This window comes from Argopecten irradians, chromosome 7, assembly GCF_041381155.1.
Source record: "Argopecten irradians isolate NY chromosome 7, Ai_NY, whole genome shotgun sequence".
Classification (NCBI taxonomy): Eukaryota; Metazoa; Mollusca; class Bivalvia; order Pectinida; family Pectinidae; genus Argopecten; species Argopecten irradians.
This window is the reverse complement of record NC_091140.1, coordinates 32,323,431-32,336,291: the sequence shown is the minus strand read 5'-3', so window position 1 is coordinate 32,336,291 and position 12,861 is coordinate 32,323,431. Positions and strand designations below refer to the sequence as shown.

Genomic DNA, 12,861 nt, shown 5'->3' with positions numbered 1-12,861 from the left:
GTTAAGACGCCTCTTCATTAAACCATAATTTGACAAAATGATGGCATTTTATTTTTAATATTTTCTGTAAATTCCATACTGACTGTTGACAATGTCTAAGTTGTTTCAGACAACACAGTGACAGAGATATTAAAGTTTTATTATATCACGCCTTCGTCTCATTATTATTCATATTGTCCACGAAAGTCGTCTGATGGCAGTTTAATAAGTGCATGCATCCCTATGCAGGCCGACGATTACCACTAATGCACTCCATCCAAACTCATAAATCACCCGGATTCTCAAGAATTGCAAAAACGGCACCATGTCGAAAATCACGATCGATGATTGAGTTCACGTCCCCATAATTACACGTAATTAGGCAATAGTCGAGAGTGACCCGTTTTGTGTTATTTAATTTAAGTTCCCCCATAAACAATAACGCCTCCGGAACAGATGGTCAAGGTCACCCACCCTATCAACGGAAGTTCATAACCTCGTACTTCACAGATGTCTCTTCAACTCAAATGATTTACGCAGTTGGTTCATTTAAAAACGATAACATTTACAAGATCATAATCTTCTGTTTCTTACAAATGTTTTCAATTCAGATAAATTCGCATAAATTAGTGTTAATATTGCTGCTTATTCTTTGGCCGTGTTATTGTTGTTGTTGGTGCGCTATTTGTACTTTCCAATGATCACGTCCGGATCCTTCAGGTTACATTGTCATATTGGCATCGTTCATCTTATCACCCTCTGTATATCGCGGTTACAATGGCGACTAACCGGGGTATCCGTTTACGGGACCTTTTCACATCTAAGTTGACGGAGAAAATTTGCATATGAAGATCAATTTAAACACCAGAACAATTGTGGATGTCGCTCGAGTAACGAACGACTGCGATAACTGAACGAAAACATGAAAATTAACACGGAGATCAAACGATTGGACGCTACTTTCTGACTTTATTATGATTGGGCGTTTTTCTGACATTATAATTGGCCTGTGCTGTTACGATGAATTATAGTCTGTATGTGGGACCTTAAACAAAGGGAAATATCATATGTTGTATTCTGTTAAACGTTCCGTGCCAATAATATGACATCCTCGATACTCCAGGAGTTCCGATCACTTACGATTTCTAAATCTCATAGTGAAATTGAAGGCAGCTCAGCTGAAAATATTTGACCAATCACAGACCAGCAAAGATTTCCTTTGAAGACTACAGAGAGAGCGACGCCCAATTTCAAAGCCACATAGTCAACCACAGTGTACCGTTATACGGCTCTTTTGATGTACATCAAAGGACTAAATTACCTGTTCTGTTCTGTTGCCTCCAGTTTTACGATGAGATAGTCCAGGGGTGTAGAGATCGTAAGTGATCGGAACCCCTGGAGTATCGTTCCAATAATATGATGACTTGCCAAGTCATAATTATTAAATCAATTCCATAATTACCCTCATTTGTCTTTCTGTTTGGTTGGTATTAAGAAAATAATTTGGTATCAGGAAACGGTTTTAACTTGAATCTTTAAAAGATATTACAAAAGTAATTTCATGATTTGATTATTTGTCAATGGTGGAGGTAGTCGATTGGTTATAGATCTATCAATTCCTTCCCCCTTCCTCATTCGAAGTTTGAGTTCGGAGCCCACTTAGATGGTTGCAAGGTGTACTAGTCATTTGTCGATGGGTTTTGTCCTTTTACTTATTATGAAATCCTAGATCTTAGCTTAAACATGAAAAATTATTATTATTTGTAAATTGCAACAAGTTCAAACAGAATGTTTTGACTGTCATAATACAGTGCACATTGACAGAAGTCTAAAGAAATAATTCTGTTTAATAATCTTTTGATTTTGACATTTGATGTTGCATTTGTCTTCACTGAACACTGATAACTGATAAGATCGCCTGTCTTCAGCTGGGTAATCATACTCTGTGTCTGTCATCTGATGAAATTATCTCCCTTTAAATGAAGGATGCTCTACAGTATAATGTATTGAAACTCTTGTTGTTCTTCTATTACTGGATTATGATATTGTTAGGGAGGGGGTACCTGTACCACCCATATATGTGCGATGTGCATTGCAAAAGCGTTTATCATTTGAATCATTTGGGTCACTAAACTTAAGTTCAAAGGTTAAAATGTCACATTTCATTCAAACTTCAAACATTCGAAGGTGTGCGCCAAGGATATGCTATTGGGCACTCAGATTTTAAAGTTATTGTTTGCAATATCAAATACCTATTCAAAGTAGTCTAACTTATGCTTTGATATTCTATACATGTATTCATTATGATATAACTGATTATGAAATGTACTACGAAATGGGTTATTTATCATAACTTAATAGAAGTTTCATCAACGTTAAATATGTATGTTAATGTGGGTGAAACCCATAATACAGAATTTCTGTTCATGGTACTTTCATATAATTTCCCACTGAATTTCCTCAATCAATCTTAAGTTATATTACTATGACTATGCATGTATTAAATATAAAGCTATGCCAGACTCTAATGTGTCATATTATAATTAAAGAGTTATGTTGTTTATATTGTTGAATATTCTGAAATTTCGACCATATTTTTCAGTATGCTGTTGAACAGTTGAGAAATGACAAACTATTGATAAATAAATAAATGAAAGGATATAAATCAAGTGTTATCTGTGCCATAGTTAGATTTGCACTTTTGAATGATAACTCCATCTGGTGTTTTGACTTTTAAAGGGTCACATTCGATCATCACCGGTGACGTTTTATGACGGGAAGGTGATAATAACTGTCACCACTGTTCTTATCAAAGAAACGTCGACGAGAACTACTACGTAAATCAGCGTTTACAAGTAATGTCTACTGACAAGGAAAACGGTCGTGTAAAATATCATGTAAATTATTTTCTTGGGCAGTAGTGAAGTGAATTCGATACTGATTGGGTGATAGAGTCACTATTCGCACAACTAGCCGCAAACTTTACTAGACGCTAAGTAGCTATGATCTGTAAATCGCCTCTTCCAGCCGAAATTTATGTTGACATCTTTGAAAAAGAACAGGATTCTAATCTGCTCACTGTCAGCCATCAATGTCAGCTCACGTAGTTTTGGCGTTTCCATATTCAACGAACTAGCTGGTATCCGCCAGTTTACGCATTAACGGGGCAGGGTCACGTCACGGCACCAAACCGAAAGGATACGGAAATTACCAATGTATAATAAACGCTTGCGCATTCACGTTTTCACATTGAAAATATTAATTTCGTATTGTAAATAAATACAAAATACCGAAAAATGTTATATTATAAAAATTGCATCAGAAAGAGTAAAAAAAATGTTTTATTTCCAAACTTGAAGTCAGACTGGCCAATCAAGGTTACGTATCGGAATCATCCGATATTAACCGCACGGGATGTTGAAATGAATAATAGCTCCAACAGCACTCTATCCTTCCTGGTTCGTAAACCTCGTGGTCATTCGCTAAATAGCTATTTGATAACTAAAGTACTTCAGCCCACAGCAGCATGCCTGGAGAGAGTATCAAATCACTCTGTTTGGTATTAGTCCGTCGCTTGGGTATATATCTATCAATAATTTACGGAATTCAAGTATCCATGTCAATGTTTAAATGTATTGAGGAATCTCTATTGACCATGGGGATTGGACACATACTCCAATCAAGCGTGAACTTCTGACAATCTATAGTACAAGGGTTCGAGACGTGCTCAGCTAATGGCAGCCGACGATTCATGTTGACCATGTGACCTTGGTCCATCGATGTCGCATTTTTCATCCCCTATGGACGTTCGTCCAACACGAGCTTTGTAAATAAATCTCTAGAATTAAAAAAAAAAATGGATTCTTGATTTGGCCTCAAAGAGGTAACTTATTCTATAGGATTATGTTCCAAAATAGGAGGTCTATAGAGATATAAATCCAGCATTACTATTTAGATCAAGCTTGTGGTTATTATAATGTCCGCAATATTGATTAAAATTGATAAAAACTATTTCTGTGTTATTTCCACATCATACGCCGAAACGAATTAGAAAATGGTGCTAATATCCCCATACTGGAAACCGTACTGTACTAAATACCCCTATAATTAATGGTTCACATACTTGAGTACAGTTTGGTGAAGTTTTGGCATTTTTACTAAGATTGAAATAAAATTCGTCTTAGGTGGCAGATTAAAGTTTCAAACATGCCCTCTTTCTACATCCACATGACATATTTCATTTCCTAAGATTACATCTTGTTTCAAAGTAGCCTAAATCACTTTCTCCGCATATTTAATTTAAATTAGCCTTTAAAGATAAAGTCTTTAGCAGCTTTTGACTTTACCGATAGTTTCATATCAGTAATAGTAATGTTTCTCTCACATAAATTCCTTCTCTTTCTTTGTGTGAGAGGGGGTTCATCGTCTATAAAAACGAGAGTTCGCTGAACCTCGGAGAAGGCACCACCCCCTGACTTTACGTGCCGAGCACATCAGAGACAAATCTGCAAAAAACATCGCCATCTATCTAAAACCCGTATATTAAATGACAGCGTACCTCCATTACTATAAAGAAAAAACTCCTATCCACTTGATAGATTTTATCTTTTTTTTTTTTGAAATTATAACATTTCGAAAACAAATTTTAGCCCATATCCCACGGGGGGTACTGAACATAACAAAATATCTTTCATTTCCGAAACTTTGGCTACAGAATCAGGGTAAAGATTTATCACCAGTTTTGACATCTTATAATTAAAAAAAAACAGATAATGTTTGACTGTGTTATGACAACAAATAGACAAGGTAAGCTCGCTATCGATATAGCGTGAATGTTCTTGTATTGTGAACTTTTGGAGTTTTATTTGGATTTTTGGTCTTACGAATTCTCAACAGACCAGGAAACTTTGATTCAAATATATGGTGAGTGTTTATTTTAATGTTTAAAGTGAACAGTCGGGCAAGGATAGCTAAAGTCGGTAAAAATGGTGTGAATGTATCCAGTATAATTTCTTATGAAATGGAAAAATAAAATCTCTCGTCAAAATCTGTCTGCGTACGAAGAAATTGATTTAAAGTATGGAAATTCTAAAACGTCCTCCCGGCTCACTATGTCCGTGGTTACATTTCCACGCAGCCTCGCTTTCAATGCTTTCAACTTTTCTTTACTTTAATGGTCAGAACTGGGAAACTAAGCAGAACTTGACCGTCGTATTAATATGTGAGAACTTTTGGAAGGCCAATGAACGCATTTAGACTGGTTTTCTTTGCCCGACTATTCACTTTAAACAATATTGAAAAGTATTCTGTAATGATAAAATATTCTTTTACGTACATTGTAAAACGATCATTAAGGCTTTGTAACAGATGTAACGCCACAGACTCACGCAAAAGACTATCCAGGATGTATAGGACCATGCATTGTTTCAATGTGTAAAAATGGAATAATTCAGGTCCTTGAGTTTTCAATACATTTTTGATAGAATTTACGTTCTGCTGCCAAAATACCTTGGACTTAGCTATACAAATACTGTGTGTTGTTTTGAAGGTTGCTCGGAATTGCAGTGTGTTTTAATAGCGACGCCTTTAACTGTTTTTTAAAGTGTGCACGGAATATTTGTGTGCTTTGGTTGTGCGCTTTTAAATTGCTCTTTTGACTCCACACCTCCGAATGCGGTCATATCGCTGTAGGATGCAATCCACGCCTCCCAAAATTTACATCAGAAACTTACTCTACCGTGCATCGTAAACGTTTTACATCAATTTTCACTGTCAACATTATAGAATTCGTTACTATTTGTTCTTTGGTTTCTAACTAGGACACGTGCACTAATTACAAGTAATTTTTGGAATTATCTTCACACAAAATTGTTTATCATATTGGATATTTTCCAAGGTCTAACAAGTCCGAGTCTCGTACCAAAGGATACCTCAAGAGTAGTCCGCAAAACCTGTCTATGTTATTAAGCTTTTTTTTCCTAATAAATAAATTAGGACAAAAAAACAACCCTTATAATGTAGATAGGTTTAGCGGACTACCTCAGGAGGGGAGAAGTCGATCATCGAACTAACGCTTTTGTTATCTCCCATGTTAGATCTCGTATTACCACAATTTTCCCATGTTTTAATTGGATTTCTACAAATTCCTTTTGAGACTAACCATTGAGAATTAGAAACCTGACCACCATGTGTCGAGTTCGTAGAGTTACTTGTATGTTCATGTCAAAACGGTTTTGTCACAGAGAGCGACTCTTGTTTTCCCTCGATGTATGGTCCCGTTTGTCAATGTATAGATTCTAATCTCTATAAACTAATTAATTCATGTCAAACTGTATTTTCTACTGATATTAGCCATTAACGAAATTATGAAGCTTGTTAGAATTGCACACTCCGTTATTTGTGACGCGTCCATGGTAATAGGATAGAAGGTGGAAAGGGTTTGGAGGTCATAATCTTTCTTATCAATTATAAATCTTAGTCTGATTTAGTGTAGAAACTATTCAAGCTGTTCGACTTTCCCATTGTTCTAACTTTGTTTCTTTTGGAACATCTCACGCTGTAAAAGCAGTAAAAGTCATTTTTACCGATACCAGGGGTTAGAAAGTGAAGGTGATAGAAATGCACCCTGTCACACACCTCAATTCTATAATGCTACTTAATTTGGTATTTTGATTTATGTGCTTGTTCACGACCCTATGATTCACGTTGACTTTTGATTAATGAGATTATAAACCAACCTTAGATTTTACTCTATAAAGTTTTAAGTACCCTGTATAAAATTATAGGATAGCTTCGTTTTTTTTTAACTTTTAAATGTTAAATGACTTTTACTCACACATTATATATATGAGTAATTGTTCACCGATCATTATTACACAATTACCGAAAGTGCTGTGCTTTGCTAGCACTTTTAAATAGGGTCACTTCTATTTTTATCTGGTTAAGATCATTAAAAATTTAATGAAAATTTAATGTAACAAATAAAAGAAGACAGTTAATGATTTTTGAGACTAAAACTTGTACCTCAAATTCCTTCTATGTGTCTTTAGGTCGAGACCATCTGATTCAGCTATCAGAATTATTGGCTGTACGTCTGTGGTTTATCTTCGGGAACACCAGCTTTCTTCTATTTCCAAAAACCCGTAAGGTTCATAAATAATATTTCAGAAGAAACTAAAAAAAAAAAAAAATGCACAACAATTCACAACAATATTAGACACGCTAAAATATATATTAAGCAGAACAAAAAATACAAGCTACACAATAAAAAGAAAACGAAAAAATCAGAAACAAAACTCACAAAATACAGTATGATAAGACAAAGGTCAATGTAAACGATGTTCACTGCTAATCAAATGGAATAACAAAACTGCGTTAATGGTCTCATAAATGACACTGTCTGATGATTGGACGAAAAACAAAACAAATAAAAAACCAATAAATTCGTTAGAATCGCTTGTTAACTGACCTCTTATACATATTCAATTCATTGTTACCAAAGAAAATAATGTAGATTGATCAAGTATGTTATAAATATGGATTTTACCGTCAAATTGCTGACAGGTGGTAAATTATATTTTGATGGCGTTACGCAAGGCTAACCTTTATGGCCACAACTGTTCCTAAGGATATGTCGAGCGCGTACCTGTATATGTCCTATACAAATTAAACAGATTAGACCTTACAATATAGCAACATTAAATGGGTGGTCGTTAGGTGATAGCCAATATGTGACCCTTGACGAATGTAAAATGGACATATTTCTCGGCCATAAAACTTACCTCAAAGGGCCTTCCGTTCTTTTACTTGTCATCGCACCCATTGTGACACTGTCAAACATATAAATGGACATCAGACGTTTTCTCACAAGTTAATGGCTTTGGATATCCGTAAAAAAGGTATGCTTTTTTATCTTAACTTCATTCACATTTGCTATTTTTGCTGAGATATTTAACAAATCAATGCATATAAAATTGTAAGTGGTTGCTGGCTATGTTATTGATATGCACCAATGCACTTATAAAATGGTCATATCGGTATTTAATTTAGGGGTCGTGATATGCTAGTAGTTAAGGTGTCTGATTTTCTGCCACTAACGCTCCACTTCTGGATTCCGAAATAAAGATCTCTTTGTGTTGATTGCTAAACAATGACTGTAGGTCGATGAATTTCTCCGAGATCGATGACTTTCCTCCACCACGTAATCCTTTTCCATACACGGTATTTTAAAGGTATATCACCTCCCCTTTTTAGACATTAGATTTTTCTATCCCATTGATTGAAAATATATTGCCGAAACAATAGCTATAACGGAGTCACGAACTTGTATTATCGTTTCTTAATCAACCGAGGTTATTACAATATTGACTCATTTTTGTTATATTTCGTCGTCCTTATATACATTTCTATAGCTAAACTAGACTTTGATTTCACACTCTGCTCTGTGCTATTGTTCACCACCTTTGCTCTGGGAGTATTATTTTTCAATAAGACATTTACCATTACACCAGTGCTCGGACCAGGTATATATTAAGGCGATAGTACCGGGTGACACTATCTAGAAGGGTGATGAGTTTCTGTCATCGACAATTGATGTTTTTCCTTTATTGACGATGAAATGAAGAGCAGGTCGGTTGTAACGGATACGCTTCTGTAATGGAATTCCTGACTTTGTCCTTCTCTCCGATAGAGCTTGGTCACGGCAGGTGTCAATGAGTGTAAACTGGTATAGTGTATGGGGTAGAATCACAGGGACCTGACACAAATTTCTAACCGACAGTATATGTATACATATACACATAAACCAAGAAAAAAGTACGTGTCCATGTAGAGTTGAATATATAAAAAATAAAAGTCAACGACTTTCCACTTGCACGTTCACCATTTCATGATGGCTCTTCAGGAGTAGAAAATATATATATATACGTATACGTGCGTGCCATGTCCCTGTGATTTAGAATGTACGATATTCTGTTTCTGCAGTGTGATATAACTTCGTATAGCCACATATAACTTTAAACTTTCTCCAGATAATTTACTATTATAATAGTTTTATTCCCGCTTATGTATTCATTCATTAATAGTTAGATCTAATAGTCTGCAATGTTCAAAATGATTATACATTTAAAAATCGTGGGTTTTTGTATAAATATTGATAAATATTTTAAATGGAGATAGAAAGAAGCAACACAAATATACAAAACAAACTAACTAACTAACAAGTTTTCTGGCATGTAGGCATACTGTCAAATAAATACAAATAACTTGTTGTTCAAGTCCTTTTATCCTGCTAACATATGCATTTCAAATCATTTAAAATTGACTGATTCATCCGTAACATTTTCAAAATAAAATCTAAAATAAATATCCACAACAGAGACACCACCTATAACAATAAAACTAAACTATCGTTTTGACGTCGTGTTGATTGACAGGTCCATTGAGCGCTCCCTGCGCAGCCGCAGTAGCCACACCTAATTATAGTACGCCAGTCCAGTATGAGCGGCGATGACAAGGCGATGACAGGTTGTACCCAGGTGTATGGGCCAATAGTTTACTCATAAACTAGGCGTTATCATACACACGGGAGCCGATATCTCTACACTTCGTCCTGACGATGGACACATGGATATAGATACTGAAAAAGAGCACAGGGGCACAGAAATTTGTTATAGACCCGACAATGGGTATACGGATATAATGAATAATAGCACAGGGTTCAAGGAATTAGTTAGACACGACACCATGGACATACGGATATAGTGAATAATAGCACAGGGTCCCGCAAATTAGTAAACGATCTGGCAATAGATATACAATGTATGGATAATGAAACACAGGGGCCCGGGGAAAGAATCTCTGACTTGACATTGGAACGGATATATAGTAAAAAGGGACACAGGGGCTCGCCGATTAGTGACATGCCACATGTATTTAGAAAAATGATTGACAATCTTGAACCTTTTAAAGATCTTCCGCTCGCTTCTGACACACATTCCAAAATAACCCCGCATCGTGTGAACTATTTTGGTGCTCCAATTATATCACTATTATCTGATACGATTGGGCAATGGACGAAACCTTCAGAGGCATTTGACGTGATGTCAGGACAAGTCTAGTATAGTGGAACCTACAACCACATGTATACCACTTCAACGCGAGAAGATGCCCTTCCATCCTCGATATTCCAGAGGTACTATCATTGTCATTATATCCAAGACAGTGATAGTAACCTCTGTGGAGATCCACAATTATCGAGGAAGATGTCCTTCAAACTTATCAAAATGGCTGTGTCCCACAAGACCGCCCATCTGTCCATTACATAAGGTCCAACAAGTCGATAAATGGTCACTTTTAATGCTTCGTCCCCCGATAGTATTAACCTTATTGAATATATCTTTGTCTATGCATCGTTGACAATATTAGGTGTAATTTCCGGAAAATTGTAGTGTTTCTCGGAAATGTGACGTGATGTAGCGGAACACTGGAGCACGTGACAATTTCCCGCCTTTTGTTCCCATTCTGGGAATTAAGTACATCATCTGAATTCCAATGAAAAAAGGAAGGGCTTAGTCATAACAACAGTTTTATAGGTTTTAACGAAATTCAAGACACGAATTACTTAACTGAATGATTCATTGTTTTTACTCATTCTATTTGCCTGAGAGATTATCTACAATTAAGCACTGATGGTTTCATTTATCAAGTAAATTGGGGATCTTTGTTCCATGCCACAAAGTCGATGTACCATGTTATTATGCCCTAATGTTGATTGATGTCCTTGTAAATATTCGGGTCAAACGTGAACGAACAATGTCAATTCTTTGAAAAGTTGGCTTTCGCAGAACTCTATGGAAAATTGAAATACGATTAGAACTTTGTCAATGGGTTAAACACAAATACGCACGTAATTAGCATTTTTAAATATTCTAGACAATATAATACAGAGGCGCATGCCTCGTTGTCACTACGCCTAATAATATTCCATATTAATGGATGAGGCAGGGTAAGGTCCTACAGGTACCCAGTATTCTTGAAATCCCAAGACTAATGTGAAAATAATTCATACAAATATCAAAATTAGCAGAAAATATGTTCATTCATTTTTACATTTTTAATGGTTTCACATTTTCATTAGTGTTAATAATCAAATTACTAATACGTCTGTTTAGAAATTTTTAACGACAGTATGGAATATTAATTGGTTTTTTGACTAAGTGAAACTGCAAATATTATTTGACACGATCGATTATATGTTTATGATGTCATTATTTGAATAAAAACCGTCTTGGTGGTATTCTCCATCTTATGGAATACATTTTATACAAACGTTTGTGTAAACAAATTGTTCATTTATTTTGTCTTTTCAGTTGGGTGCCTGTAGGGAACAGAAATGGCAGTCGTATGAGCACGTCTACACCTCCTCTACCAAGTCTGACGAGTTCAAACGCAAGCGATAGTCAACATAGTCCTATAAATAGAAACACGTTGCCTAGATACTCCCCACGCGACATGTCGTCATCAGGAAATAACTCTAACGTCACTTCCCCTACGGAGCCATGTGACGATACTATGGGGCGTAGTAGACGACATTCGTGGCAAGGTCATGGCCAAAGACGACTCTCGCCAAAACGAGTCAGTGTGTTACGTCATGACCCCGTTACCGGGACTACAGAAGCGGTGCTTGTCGACAATGTTCCAAATGGAGATTCTGGTAAGTTGATACAAAATTTTCTTATTTTTCTCCATTTTGAGTGTTTTTATGCAAAACAATCTTTTGTAAGAAGATATTTGACAAAACGTCATGAGTGTGAGGAAAATTACATAATTTTCTCAGTTGATATGACGTTTCTCCCACTAGTAAATGACGAAACACATTATATACGGAATACAATATACACTACCGCGGCCTCCCCGATTGAGTGAATAGTGTTTGTATCAATTATACCCTGTCATTGACACAGAAGCCACAAACGGTTCCCAAATATAAACTTGTACGACGACATGTTTTCGAGTACTCTAGATAAATCATAATTCTGTTAATGATATAACTTTCTCCTCAAGTGGACAAATGTTGTTAAATTATACCAATCATTTTTTAGGTTTTGTTGGAAATATCAAGTTGCAACGACTAAAAGGACTGCGTTCATTTACAACACGTTACTGCGCGTGCGTTCCACGTGCGTGCATCACAAACAAATGGACGTCACACCCGTAATGAGCGGTTGACTCCGTAATTCATTAGGCATAATTGTTTATAGGAAGGGTTTACCAGTCATGTGACTTATTGGAGTATCCATAAATTAGCTTCGTCATAGCATTGTGACACAGGCAGTATCATTTTACTAAAATTGGAACAACGACGGGAAGGGTTTATTGTATCTATAAAACTAGTTATAGTCTGATAAAGATAAACGGCATCAGCTTTGTTCTTAATGCACGTGCATCATAGCGAAATTTTACACTACGATCTACCAAAATATTGAATGGGTTTAAATAATGAGTATCCTTTTACATCGATACTGAAATCAATATAGCACAATTATATATTGAAACTGACGCTGATAATTAAGTTAATTACACATCATTTATTGATTTAAAGCTATTGTAATAAGACTTGAGGTTCGGTATTGAAGAGAACTATTTTCACCTGCTGTCTATCGATCAGGCGGAAGGATAAAGGACAAATTTCCCTTACCGAATCACGATAAAATGAGGACTTGAGCCAACATGTCGACGAAAAGTACAATCTAGAAATTCATTTATTCATAAAGTTCAAAGGAAACAAGGCACGTGTTGACGACTAGCTTGCAGTCTCCTCAAGTGCATATGCAAATGCAATTAAACCGATGCGCAACAGCATGTGCCCACACGCGCAATTCA

The 12,861-nt window shown here is 35.9% G+C and overlaps 1 protein-coding gene across 1 annotated transcript in view; it reads left to right on the top strand.

The window, feature by feature from the left end:
- Positions 1-12,861, top strand: part of LOC138328176 (proton channel OtopLc-like) — a 41,839-nt gene that overhangs the window by 9,580 nt on the left and 19,398 nt on the right. Inside the window, exon 2 of the mRNA XM_069274847.1 lies at positions 11,349-11,692. Coding sequence (XP_069130948.1) covers positions 11,349-11,692 — 344 coding nt within the window. The remainder of the gene's footprint in view (positions 1-11,348; positions 11,693-12,861) is intronic.